We start from the raw sequence: 14360 nt of genomic DNA on the forward strand, positions 1-14360 counted from the left end.
ATATTGACTCTCGATTTCTGCCAAAAAAAACCACTATCCGTTTTCAGACGCGTGCTTTAATCCATACCTGCATTCAGACTTCAGGCCAAAAATGGTTAAGATCTGGCTTCAGCTGTTGAAAGAGCGGATAATTTTATCCACTGGATACGTCGCTATGCAGCGAATAAATGTGTGCAGGAATTTCGCTATAATTTGTGTATAAAGTAGAAGCGTCTGTCTAATTCGAAGTATGGGATTGTGTGAAAAACTTGCCAAAAGCTTTGGTTGGAGTACATTTTATCCGCTGGATAGCAACTTATCCACTGGATAAAGCTGTCCGCTCTTTGAACAGCTGGGGCCTGTACCCATTGCCAGATCAAAATAGAACAAATTCATACCCTTAGGGGCACACCGACCAATATAAGGACAAATCCCCAGGTGCCTACTAATAGAGATATTTTGTGAAGTTTGTGACTATGCGGGAAAAGCAGATGTTGGCAAGTGCTGTGGAAATAAAAAAAGAAAATTGGCGTTGACCACGCATTTTTCAGAGATAATTAAGCAACAATAAGTCTAAAAAGCGCTCATGTATGGCATTTTTTCCCAAATTGAAGCTTAATATTATCTCTGAAAAATATGTGGTTACCTTTAATTTTCTATTCGGATTCCAGTAACCCTTGCCATGCAAGATCTGCTTTTCCCGAGTAGTCCGGAGATGCGCAGTATCAAAAGAAGGACCGTCCTATTACCATATGTATTTGACTATTTTGGGAGATGATGGTAGAATCAGCTGTTAGAATTAAGAATGAAACGTCCAATACTTGTTATTGTACTGTAGTGCATGAGTCAGAGAGTTATTACAATCAGAGAATGTAGTTTGTATGTCTAATTCAGCTTTATTTATTTTATTTTTCATTTGTTTTACCGAACAAATTTTATGTATCAATCAGGTCTATCCAGTTTATCTTTCTATCGATTTTGACTCTTCAGAAGTCTTTGACCTTCCATGTTGTGCCTTCGATTTTTATTTTGTTCTCTGTTTGCGATGTCTTGTTAACTAAGGAAGTGTTTTCGAAACACCGGCGACATTAATTAGCATTCCAGATTAATAATCTATGCAAATTCATACTGATAATCAAGTACGGATTACTTTTGAGGCGGGCCTAACTAAACACTCACACTCTAATCTTTAATTTCCATGCAGTTGTAATCTCAAAGGTTAGAGGTTCGTCGCTCTTGGTTCAGGCCAACCCCGAGTCCTCTTGCTCGAGGAAAAAACTTCTTACTCAGGGTAATACATCGTGGGAATACCCTGCGAGCAGAGGCCCTTCGATCTTCCTTCCTCTTCCCGACTCATCTAGGAAGACAGAAGGAACTCTGCTCGCAGGGTATCGTGGGAACAGCGACCCTGTTAACAAAACCTTCAGCACGATGATTTTTATATAACCCCCTTTTTGAACACTTTACAAGTGAAAGGGTAAGATTTCATCGTCAGCGATGAAACGACGGCTTCATCGTGACACAGCAATATATGCCACTCAACTTATGAACACACCGCAGCATAACGAACTACGCCCCTCAGTTTTTTCGGACAGTGATATAGGGACGTATTCCATATACACCTTTAAAATCAGAAATAAATTGTGGCTGCTTGCACCAGTGCAAGATGTAATATCATCAGATATTAGCTGGACCACACTGTTGTTAATTATACACTGTCTGGTCACGCGTGAAATAGATCAACTGGAACTCTAACTAAATCAGATAGAGCACTTCGGAAAGGAATTCAATCAATGCGGCAACATGCATGATTAGCCAAGACTTGGGCAAATGCAAAAGGAATTCTTTTAAGAATTATTCAAATAATTTAAGCCTCATTGTTTCACGTTGATCTATATTGCAACTATTTTCAGACACCATCAAATATCAAACGTCCAATTAGCACTGTCATCTGTGGAGTGCTGTTTTTAATCGTTATTTCTGGGTTTGTATGATCTAGTCACATTTTCAACTAAAAATAAGAAGTTCATTTCCCTCCTTGCCGCTAATAATCATCCTCTTTTCGTAATGGAGTCCTGACATTTTTCGCGTACTGTTTTACAGAACTGAACTATCCATTATCGTCGGCGGAGTTTTCTGCCAAGTTTGATGACAGATTTTAATCCCCCTACAAAACCGATCAAAGAGCTCTTACAAACCCGAGCAATTAGAATTTTTAATCCGTATTATGGCAAATACTCGGCTTTATCTAAAATGTCTAGACACAAATTAAACGTACCAATCTACGGACAAATAAGTACTCATTGATATAAGGACTACAAATGTATATTTTTTTTATTTAATGATCTAATCAGGGCGCGCGCTTGGCTGATGCTAAGGAGCCGAATGTGTTTAAAAATAATTTTAAATTTCATTTCTGTTGTGTCCTCTATATTTAATATACATATATATTATCGCCGTGGCTTTTCTGTAAATCAATTCAATATTATTGTAGACTGTGATAATTCTTCTTTAGTTCCCAAATTACATAGATGGCTAAATTCAGCGAGTGGTGAAGCCCTTGGTTGTCATTCCTACCGTTGATTTCCATATTAAATCATATCTACATTTCCGTTGGCGTGTAGGATCTGAGGAACTGAAACACGATGACTTTGCAGTAACTGCCAATATTGATGACAATTCTAAAGTGGGCAATAGATGAATATCGATAAAACAGGATGTGATTTTAGAAAGGAAAATAAGTAAAATAAAATAGGAAATATGACATACATCCTGCATGTACCGGATTTGACCGCTCTCAGCTTAGCAAACTATTTTGATGCTTGCAAAATTTCACAAGATTTTGACTTTATGAGTTATTCCCCTTTCTTCTTCTTCAAAAACATTCCAAAACTCAAGGGTCGACAAGGGAAAATTCTGTAAGATCTATTTGCTTTGTTATTACAAATTTATGGTGACATTTTCTATTATTGTATGAAACATCGAAAACAAAACAAAGGACCAAAATACGCCACTCAGGAGAAACGCCCCTAAAATAAAGAAACTAATGTAAGCTTTAAGCTCGTCATGTGAGCATTACCATGAGAACACCACGTGGAAAGGTGAAAAGTACACTTCACCAGGTGGTTACCATGTAATGGTCGTCAACTGAGTAAACCGGGGTTATACCTTTCATAAAACTGTCGCGCAGAGCAACGAAACCGCTTAACATAAATTTTAGTAATCCGCCCTTATCACAAGGTTGAATGTTTTGTAACCTTGCACGCAACGCCATTATTTGCGCATTTTTAAAGCCAATAGTTTACAATCGGATTACACCGCGTAAAAGAGACTTCACCATGCGAATCGAAAACAAGCATCCCGAGAAATACACCTTATTCCCTCTTTTCGAAATTTTGACAGTGTAGATGCATGTGTTAAAAAAACGAAAGTAAAAATATAACTTTGCAAAATTTAAAAGCTAGCAAGCCTTACTTTCTTGAAATCGCGAAATAAAGCCCTCAATTTCGAGAAATTGGGTACCCGCAAATACCAGTGAATACTTTGATTACAATTGACAAAAGGGAGCCTAAGCATAGACGTTTGTGATCCAAGGACGGCAACCCGAAATTAAAAGTTCAACTTTTTGGTGTAGTTTGCTCCTTACCGCGGAAAAGCTCTTGTCGATGACTGTGGCTTGACGTTGCAAACACGCTCAACGCTCCCGGTAAAAAAGGGAAAAATTCAATTTCCGGATGCCGTCCGTGGCTCAAAAACGTTTGTGCTTAAGTTCCCTAATGTTAGCCAAAACGGGCGCAGTTGTAACGCGGTATACACGCAGCGAAAACGAGGTGATGAGACACGTGATGAAGGTCTTCTTCCCCAGTATTCCCCGCGCGCGCATCATGAGTGACAGCACAGTTTGCTTCCCAGCTGTCCGCGGCCTCGTGAACGCGTAATCCTGTTACACTGCCCTAGCGCTTCTTTTATTTGTTCTTTCTGAATTGGCCGACCTCCACAGCTTTCTACTCCCAAATTTCCATAGAGAAATTCTCCAAAGTAAAGGAGCGAGCAGGAGACTGATTGTTGTCACGCTAAGGATGATAAGATAAACCTGAAAAATAAACACAAAGTCAAGAAAACACTCTCACAGAGCCAATCAGATCACCTTAACCCTTTAAGTCCTAACAGTGATCAGCGTCAAATTTCTCCTTGAAATGCCAATGCTTACTCAACCTCTGAGGTCATGAGAATTAAGGATATGATCACCCAAGGTGAATTTTCGTGATATTTTAATAATTTCTCTCAAGTACTTTTATAAGAAAAATATGGGGAGAAGAAAGGAGAATTTGGTCTTTTATATTAGAGGTTAAAGGGTTACACAGGTGATCTGGTTGGTTTAAAGGTGCTGCTACATCAGACGATTTGCAGCAACGATTTTCAGCGCAACGCAGTCGCGCAGGAAATTGATGCCGTGTAATGCGGGCGCGTGGACCATTTTCTGCGCAATTTTCATTGGATTCAGCGCTGCAAGTTTTGAAGCCGATTAAAAAACTCGCAGTATGCTGAAAATCGTCTCATGTAACATCATAACCGATGAGGATGGGGCCGAAATGAATTATCACACACAGGAATGGACACTGAACATTCTAATACTGCTGTATTATAAACTTCCTTCTGAAACTGATGAAACGTTTTGTTCGTCACATTTTTATTTTGAAGTGTGGTGATCTACGTTCTGATTGCGTTAATGCGTTATTTTCATTCATGATTGCTATCGTAAATTTTTTTTTGCTGGGATTTATAATGTCACTGTAGTACGAATTGTACAGCAACCTGATAATTAGCAGCTAGAAGAATTGCAACAAACCTTACCTCTCTAGAAATGAGATGAAACCTTCTCGCTCTGCTTCCAAGAACAAATGAAAATTCACTGACTTGAGCCAGGCCAGCAGCAACTATATATTTTGTGTTTCGTGTTTCACATAAAAACAAGCGAAGGACAAAAACAGAGACGATGAACTGCAAGAAAACATAAGAAAAATATGAGCTTGTTTACGTTATTTGGAACCTTGTAGAAAAGGCTAAAGCGCAAATTTTCTGCCATTTTACCTCAGGACTAATTGAAAAACAATTTGTAGCTAAGTGAAGGTATTATTTCACCATTTTTAACAAAAGAAGTCAAAAACCCCATGACCCCAAAAACCCCGTTCAAGTCTGAAGGATGTTTACCTACCTTCACTGAAACGACTCCAAGGGTGAGGGTAAGAACAAGAGGAAATTCATTCCGCACAAATGAAGGAAAAACGTGAAGACCTACGAAACAAGTAATGGTTAAAACAACTTAACAGCTTTCCTTCTCTTTGTAACTTTTTCTCGTAATTTTTTTTTTACAATATCCTGTCACCAATCAGAGTGACGCTGTCTCTTCAGCCAATCACGATATTAACGAATTTTTTGTTCATCAACAGAGTTGACAACTAAAGGTTAATTGACTACTGTAAAGAGATTTGAGTGCTGACGTTTCGAGCGTTGGACCCTCGTCAGAGCTTCGCTCTGAAACCAACCATTCATTTCTACTCCCCACCGACGCAGCACGGCAGTTTCTTTAAAAACTCACCCCTTATCCAATCATGAGATTATTTGATTTGTGCGCAGTTCACCGGTGCTTGCCGTCGGTGAGTAGGGGAGCGCACTTCTATAGTTCTGGTTGTAGATGTTCGCGGCTACTCCCTACTAAGCACCGGCATGTGCTTACACGTGCTTAGCACAGGGTTGTCATGTTTTCCCGCGCTTGGCACCGGTTGCATGTTTTACGCATTGATTTCTGATTGGTTTATTAAGTTCCTTGTGTTGTGATTGGCCGGATGCTGTTACTACGGTTTTGGTCATAAGTACCTAAATTATGATCATCCGGGTGAGTGTAGTCCCGACGATGACTGTTTTAGGTGACATTGACTGACGTTTCGACAACCTGAGCGGGGGAAAGTCAGTAGATGGTATAATCGAGATGTTATTGGTCGTTGGTTTTGGTGCTACTGATCAGGGTAAACGCCAATAAAAGATGAACAGTACTTACCAATAGACGCAAAGAACAAACAAGAGAAGAAATCGCGCAGTGGCTCAACTAGCTCGTTTACCTGAGGAAAAAACAAACGAACAAAAGTTGTTATTCTAACTGATAATTACTGGGAGCTGAAGGCCACAGGGTTCTTTAGTCGGACTGCAAAAGATTTTCTGAAATTGTCCCGACTTTTATTTCACGAATCGGGTGTAGATTGGATGTCAAAATACACGTACGATTCCTGCCCTGATACTGCTGGCCACCAAATCTAGGCCGACGAAATAAATCGTAGCATGTAAACTGGTCTTTAGACAAGAAACTTTGCCTCTCTATACCCAGATCTATAAACATGGAGTGCTTTTAGTGTACTGGGAGGTGGGACTTATATTGGAAGGATAGTGCTAAATCAAATCATTATGGTGATGACTGTACCCCGGGAAGGGGGGGGGGGGGGGAGAGGGGTGGGACTCTCATATGAAAGGGGTGGGGATGCTCGTCGTCTCACTTAGGGGTGTAAATTTCGGATTTTGGTCTCACTTAGGGTGTTCTGGGAAAAACGCCATTATATTTAGCCGTGAAGGTCTCGTTTAGAGTTGCACGCGAAGAATAATTAAAATATATATTACGTCAGACATATGTAATGTTACAAATATGTCACACATATGTTAACGCCTCAGTCACTCCTTGCAAAAGCATGTAACTTGTTTCCTTTACGGAAATTCGTGCACGTGTTGTGTGGTTTACGTTCTGTGTATCGCTTGGAAAACAACTCCCTTTTGAAGTTAGCGAAAGCCTAACGAGAAGCGTAGGATAATAAACGTTTTACAATTCAAGTTAGTTCAGTGCTGCTCACTAATTTAGCCTAATTTAGGTCATAGATTTAGTACTACATCTGTGACCCCCCAAAATTAATACCTTACGCATATGTAATTTTACCAATATGTCACACATACGCTATACGCCTCAGCCAAGCATGTTTCCTTTACATAAATCCAAGCATATAACTATCACTTGACAAACACTCCCTGATGAAGTAAGTGAAAGTCAATTCAAGTTCGCTCAGTGCTTATCACTTGTTTAGCCTTTATAAAAATTGTTTAATAAATTTTAAAAATTATGCCTCAATATTATTTTGATAATATTATTTTTATGTGCCGTAATCTCACAATGCCACACTCTACAATAAACCCTGGAAAAGTGGGAAACTTTCTTCGAAGAGAAAGAGGGGAAACTTTTGACTTTAACTCCTTTCAACAAAGAAATGTTCATGTATGAGCAAGATGTGTACAAATACACTGCTTAACCTTATGCACAAGATGTTCACCATTTGAACTCAAAACTACTCCAGCCATAAAGCAACCAAGCTCCATTGAAATTCCTAAGTGTTCTGATAGCTGCAAAGAAACAAATAAAAATAAGTGATACAGAATGTACGGTTCCAGAAAACATCCATACCAACCCCAAGGGAGGTCATTGGAAATTCTGAAGGGGAGGGGGTCTCAAAAGCCAAAATTTTAAAGGGAAAATATGAAGCCAATCTGGAAATTCTTGGCGGGCCGAGGAGTGTCCCAACCAAAATACCTTCTGTGAACATTTGTAATTGGCATTTTTATAGAGTTGTAAAGCATTGAGACTTCGTGTAATGCTTAATTATATATTATTATTATTATTATTATTATTATTATTATTATTATTATTATTATTATCTGGAACCACACAATTTGAAACTCACATTTTCAATGTTTTTGAAAATCTTGGACACTGTTAGTCTGCATGGCCGGTGTGATTGGGGAAGGAGAGGGAGAGCGAGGGAGGCGAGGAAAAATGAGGGGGGCCCTCTGCATGTGTTCACTCTAAGAAAATTGCAAAAATAAACAAAATCGTCTCTTGTGCTTCTTCAACATTGAACCTTTCAATATTTCAAATTTTGCCAAATCCGTCATTAGTCGGTAGACCTGCACCTTTCAAAAGCTCTATTTTCACTGGACCCTGATAACCTGCAGCTGTATTGTTTTTTGTGTTGGGAGCATTGTTCTGTTGTCATTCTCTTGTTCTCTGGACAAACCATGTAAGATATTGCAAATGGTGCATGTCGCCCCCTATTAGTCAAGGTTTATAAATTGATTGTTTGAGGGCTTTTGTCTAAATCCTACCCCTATCCTAATCTCATGCATCCTTTAAACTTACCATTAACAAAGAAAAAGCAGTTGATACTGTAGCTAAAATAAGTAACTCTTTACTTCCAGTGTCCTGAAGCAATCTGAAGGAAAAATTGAAAAGACAATGCTAGAAAAGCTCTCACTGAGATCTACAATCCACAATTCACTTTTCAGGTAGAATGGGTCAGTTCTACTAGTGAAAATTAAAACAGGTAGTGTATTGTATCAAAGAGCTTAAACCTTTTAAATTATTTTCTAACATAATCCCTGAGAGCTGATGACAGTTTTAGGCCTTGCACTTGAGAGCAACTCTCACAAAATACATTGATACTAACTCATGTATTTGTATTTTTGTGTATTTTTTATTTACTCCACATGATCTTATTACATAAGGTTACAGTGTGCAAGAAAGGAGTGGAGAAGGGCATAATATAGTTAACTAATTGTATGCCCTTTCAAAGACTTTAAATCTTCTTAGATTTTCCCTTCATAATTTTGAACTCTGATTTCCTGTTTGTCCTCTATCATGCATTCTTGTCAACTCTTGTAAGGTAAGGTAAGGTAAGGTGAGACTTTATTTTAAGAGGGTAACATGTAACAGTAGCTAAAATTACTGACGAACTGGTGGCCTTCTAAAAAGTAAAAATACAGATTAAATGAGATAAAAAATCTGCACTTACTATATGGGTATTTACAATAATGTGATATTGTGCACTATCAAATCAGCTCATGTTTGACTTTAGCATGTACCTGAACAGTGGTCCAATGACCTTGGAAACCAGGAAGCACACTACTAACAACCCAGCAAAGGAAAGTGCGACCTCAACCAGCATCCACAGGGTGCTAATAAACTCATCTAAAGAACAACAAACAAAGTAAATGGACCAAAATGAAAGATATGTACAGGATGTATAATAAATTAATGCCGGTACATTCATCAGAAAATAAAATTTGTTTTGAGTAAGTCAAAGTTTTTGATGAGATAACTAATATGTAAGTAAATAGCCCATGCAATCTACACCCTTGACAACAGGCAAAACTGAAAGTTTTGTCCCAGATATTTATGGAAAGTGGGGGAACTAACCCATTAAGTTGCCATTAGAATGCAAAACCTAATTTTTGTGTGCATTAAGCTTGCCTTTTAGTTTAGTCACACTCCCTCAGGGCAGGTCAGTTGAAACTAAGACTATGGGTCCCACTTTTCGTAGGTCCTGATAACTTGCTGACCAGAAGATATTTTACAGCAAGATGTTTCTCAACAGAGAGTCATCTTTTACTATTAGTTCTCAAAGCTAAATTTTAAAACTGTGTTCATAACTTTCTGGACCTGTTTACACCAAATTTAACAAATGAACTTGAAAAAATACTAATTCAGTCCAGAAATTTATCACCTGTTTCAGTGTTATTCCTTTTGCAGACAAAAAAAGTTACCTGAGTTATCACTGCTGTCAAGTCCATTTAGAAAGCCATGCACCACGCCACTACTCCCTTTGCCTTGGGTCACACCCCTCCCACCAGCCAGAGCAGGGAGAAGGGCTACCAACAAACCTAAATGGACATCCTGCATCACAAGGATTCCTAACAAAGAACTGGTGTAGTCTCCATCACCATTGGTGTGTTCTGTTGACAAATGAAGACATGAATAACTTGTTGGGTACATTTACCTCGATGGGAGTCAAATGAAAGCTTCCAAACCCACATATATGGACCCAAGGTGGCCTTGTTGTCAGTGCATAGTTTGAAATTTTTCCTTAGCTAAGAAAGTTTTCTTCATAATGTGTATAAAACAGCAGTGTAGTTAGCTATCCAACCAGGTTAACCTCACCCAAATGAAGAACACAACATTGTAAAATTAATAGAACATTCACTTCCAAGCTGGCAAGAAAGTAGACCAGCTTGCTGTGGCCTAGGAAAATGTTTTAAAAACACAGGATTCTGAGAAAATTATAAGGTAAACAGCTACCGTATTTATTCAGTTATAAGGTGCAGCATTTTTTAATAGAAAAAATACTTGTTCAATGTAAATATGCTCGTTACACGGGGTGCGTCTTATAGCCGATTATCTTTGCACAACAAAATATAATTTTCCTAAATTTTGCTGATGATTAACGCTCAACCGAAATAAATAAATAAATAAATAAATAAACAAAAGACAAAAAATATTGGCCAGTGACTTTATCAAATTTGTTGGTTCTAAGAAGAACCCGGGTGGCTCTGAAAAGAACCATTTTATTTGTCAGCTCAGCTGAGCTCAGCTACTCTTCATCCTCCCCTTCGCTCTCCGTCTTGATCTCGTTATCAACCACGTCTTCTGCATCTCCTGTTCCTTCTCCCTTGTCGTCCCAAGCCTTTTCATCTTCAGTGCCATCAAGAGCATTGGCGATGCCACAGGATTTGAAGGATTTCACTATCAGCTCTGCTGGGGTTTCGCTCAAATTTCGATCAATACATCGCAACACCATCTCTTTGCTGGGCGTCTGCTTCTTTCCGGAAGGCGTGTAGGTAAACAGGCCATTGACTATCCAAGCTTCGTACTGTCCATGGACCTTTCCTTTAAAGGGCTTGTTGATGCACTTATTCAGGGGCTTTAGAACTGGAGTAAGTCCACCAGGAATGACGACAACATCAACGTTTCTTCTGGAAAGGAGATCTTTAACTGCATCCGTTAAATGGGCGCGGAAGGAATCCCATACGAGAAGTGCTCTTTTGAACTTACTGACTGTCTATACAAAGAAGTGCTATGATATACAAAGAAATACCAAGCAGAATTTCTCCAGCTGAGATAGTGAAGTTAGGTGGTGATTTTTGTGAGAAGTTGGCTACTTTTGTCATTCCCTAAAACAAATTTAGATTACAAGTCCTGAACCCTAAATACTATGCATTCAGCCAACTCCTTTGGACAGGCCATTCTATGACTCAAAATTTATTTATCAACTATATGGTGATACCTTTAGAATTGTGATCTCCATCTTTGCTTTCCACAAACTTTGCTACAAGAGGTGTGCTAGAAAGAGAGAGACAAGCTGCCACAAATGCACTCTGACGAGGCAGGATTCCAAAACACATGCCCCAGAAAATGCCAAATACAATCATGAGTACCATGATCAGTGAACTGCCACCAACTGCAACTTTCCATACCTATCATGAAATAAACCAAAAAAATTATTCCTACAAGCACAAAGCAGATGACTGTCATCCCAAATTAAGAAAATTTCAGTGGTTTAGCAGTTATGGATTATGATGCCGAAAGACGCCCATGGTTTAAAACTAAAACATTCTTAGGCTACCAAACGGGTTGAGGGGTATGGGAGCTGGTCATAACAAGTTTGTTTGAAGAGGACCCACCTTGTCTGGAGAAGGGGGTTATCAAAGATACCACCTATCTCATGAACTTTACCAACAAAATTTTTTGGCTTTAAAATTTGAGTTGACACAGAAATATTCAGCTAGCAAGGGTCAACATTGCTAGATAAACAAGAAAAGTGAGGTTTGAATCTCATTGTCATTTTTAACTGCTGGATAGAGGGGTGGCTGTGCAATAAACACCATCTTTTGAAGTTGAGGAAACGGGGATGCAGGCAGAGACAAACCATCTATTTTGTGGTTTGGTGGGTACTGTTAGAGTATAATAGTTTTGACCACTTCTCTAATATTCCAAATCAGTTTATAACAAGGATTGGGAAGTAACTACAAGATGACAAGCAACTAATACACTGGAGCCACACCATGATCTTGAACACTCAGTTGGGAAATGTATACTTTTAGAAATAAAAGAAGTTCAATGTAGCAGGTGTGTTTGTACTACATCACATTACAGATTTAGGAGAGGGACACAGGAAGCCCAGGTAAGTTTCTTAAGTTTTACCTATCTGCTAAGTAATGTCAATGTTCAGTAAAAAATCACTTTACTGTTATTACCCTTTTTATTCTGTCTGGTGAGAATTCCAAACCTACAGCAAAAAGTATGAAGAACACTCCAAATTCACCCAGCGTCTCAACCTGAACAACTGTCTGTGAAAACAAAGGACAACATCATGACTGTGTTAAAAGAAGGCAATCACGACATGCTTATGAAGTGCTGTTTAATCAACTTCCCAAAGACGTGATTGAACTTATGTTTAGTTTGTTGTTTTTAAATTGCTCAAAAGTGAGGAAAGTATTACACGGGATTTCTGAAGATCTGGTGATTTTTAGTCAAAATTTTGAGTCAGTTTGTGTTGTACCTACTGACAACTGAATTGCTCGGGTTTGCATAGCAGACATAAAATAGCTTCAATAAGCACAAACTGTCATTTACTGGTGCACCTATGTAATTGTGAACTGCATTTGTACCTATGCTGCAATCATTGCAACTGGTGAACTGCAGATAAACCACAGTGACTGCATCACACTAATACTCTCCTGATTTGCATGCTTGACAGCATGCTAATTTTTTATAGAGAAATTTGATACTGATCACTGTAATTTGGTGGACAATTCTATACAGTATGCCCTTGCTGGTGTTTTTCTATATTGGATTCTCATGCCTGCCTTATGTGTTTATATTATTGAAGAGCGCAGAGCAAAATTGACCTCTATTGCTCAGATCGCTTTTTCGGTTGAATTACTTCAGGAAATGTTGCTTCTGCTTTATGCTTCATTTGCAATTAAAACCTATGATTATGGCAAGATTTCCTTTTTTAATAACAAAGTGAAGCACGAAGCAGCAGAAAAACCATTGCAGTAACATTTCTTGAAGAAATTCAAGGCCACAAGTAAAAACTCTGGTGAATCTGAGCTAAAACAACAAGAGGAAATCTGAAATGTACCATAAGTTGCCTCTGCTCTGAGCCCTTCAATCATTGAACAGTGGAACCCCGATTTTACGATCGTCTATCTAACAATATTCCCGATTTAACAATCAACATTCTGTGTCTCGGCAAAAGTTATTTTTAAATCGGGAGTTCGTTTACAACGATATCCCGATTTAACAATTTGATTTTGCTGTCTCCTTGCCATATCGTAAAATTGAGGTTCCACTGTAACGAGAAATTAACTGTTGTTCATACCTTAATCATGTTAAATCCAGAGGGTCCCAAAACCATACCACTGATCACAAAGGCAAACATTGTTGGTAGATGAATAAGAGTACAGATACAGGAACCAGAAAAAGACAAGAGTAAAATAAATATAATATCCTTAATGAAATGGACATCCTCGTGTGGGATGGTAGCATCTTTAGATTTTGCTAAAACAAATTGATTGTTTTGAGAATCGACGAGAATACTCATGTCGTTTTCTTCAACAGGCTCAGCCTGCGAAGTCCTGTTAATGTTATCACTATCATCAACCACCTCTTCTTCAGTCAATCTCACAACAGCTTCAATAGATGCCCCCTTAGCATTTCTTGTTTTCTCAAATGTTTTCTCGTCAAGTTCATCCTCAAGCTTATCAGCAGCAAATGAAATTTCATCTAGTATATTCCCAATAACTTTCTCAATGCGTGTACCATTGTTTTGTATATCTGCATGTTTATTTGCTGCCACAAGGCTTTTCTCTACTTCGGATATAGCATTGAATTGATCCTCTTGTTGCAGTGCAAGGAGCTTTAATGATTCCAGTCTTTGTTTTATAGCTTCCTTCATGTGGTCTACAGATTTATAATCCTCTTGCAACAGTTTTCGCAAACCGTTAAGGGAATCAAAAACTGCTCGCTCAGTCACGTTCAGTTCATTTCTAAAAATAGTAATAGTGTTCACTTGATCGTTTGTTAGTTTCGGTGGTTTTTCTTTAGTCCGCAGTAGGTTCGTCAACTTGTTCACCACACGTTCTTTCGCTTTAAAAAGATGACTGATGGACTGACAGGTCAGAGAATTCCAACGAGTTAAGTCATCTTTAGTAACAGCAGCAAAGTTACCCTTCGGAGGATTCCCCTTGCAGGCCACTGTCAAAAACATTCCAAGGAGAGCAAAATGCTGCACTAATTCCATCCTAGACTTGAGGTGATTTTGAGATGTTTCACGCTCAGTGTCCTCAGTGACAAATCAAAATGACGTAATGGGCACAAAAACCTACAAAATGGAAGTTCAAATAACATTCTTTCTGTATACTTTAAGTTCCTAAGAAACTTCAGTGACGCTTCCAAGGATTCTTTCTGCTGGACGCCATGTTTATATTTACCCCGAGATCAACTCGGGACG

At 38.6% G+C, this 14360-nt stretch overlaps 1 protein-coding gene across 1 annotated transcript; it reads right to left on the reverse strand.

Moving 5' to 3' along the window:
• Positions 1-2182: 2182 nt before the first annotated feature.
• LOC146449636 (solute carrier family 9 member D1-like) lies at positions 2183-14342 on the reverse strand. Its single transcript, XM_085101862.1, has 11 exons — positions 13230-14342; positions 12100-12192; positions 11130-11319; positions 9613-9801; positions 8932-9037; positions 8210-8282; positions 7327-7416; positions 6038-6098; positions 5195-5274; positions 4834-4980; positions 2183-4072 (listed from the first exon to the last, which is right to left on the reverse strand). Exons 1-11 carry the CDS (start codon positions 14148-14150, stop codon positions 3923-3925), a joined length of 2100 nt encoding a protein of 699 aa, XP_084957988.1. The 5' UTR covers positions 14151-14342; the 3' UTR covers positions 2183-3922.
• Between the last annotated feature and the right edge of the window lie 18 nt (positions 14343-14360).

The sequence above is a fragment of the Pavona decussata genome, unplaced genomic scaffold (genome assembly GCF_977016875.1).
Source record: "Pavona decussata unplaced genomic scaffold, jaPavDecu1.1 SCAFFOLD_602, whole genome shotgun sequence".
NCBI lineage: Eukaryota > Metazoa > Cnidaria > Anthozoa > Scleractinia > Agariciidae > Pavona > Pavona decussata.

Bases quoted from the DNA above. Each gene is read 5' to 3' on its own strand.
- LOC146449636 (XM_085101862.1), bottom strand. From the start codon at position 14,150: ATGGAATTAGTGCAGCATTTTGCTCTCCTTGGAATGTTTTTGACAGTG. The intron at 8,283-8,931 runs GTACATGCTAAA...TTTTTCCTTCAG, and splicing joins GTCATTGGACCACTGTTCAG to ATTGCTTCAGGACACTGGAA. The intron at 4,981-5,194 runs GTAGGTAAACAT...GTTTTCTTGCAG, and splicing joins TTGGAGTCGTTTCAGTGAAG to TTCATCGTCTCTGTTTTTGT.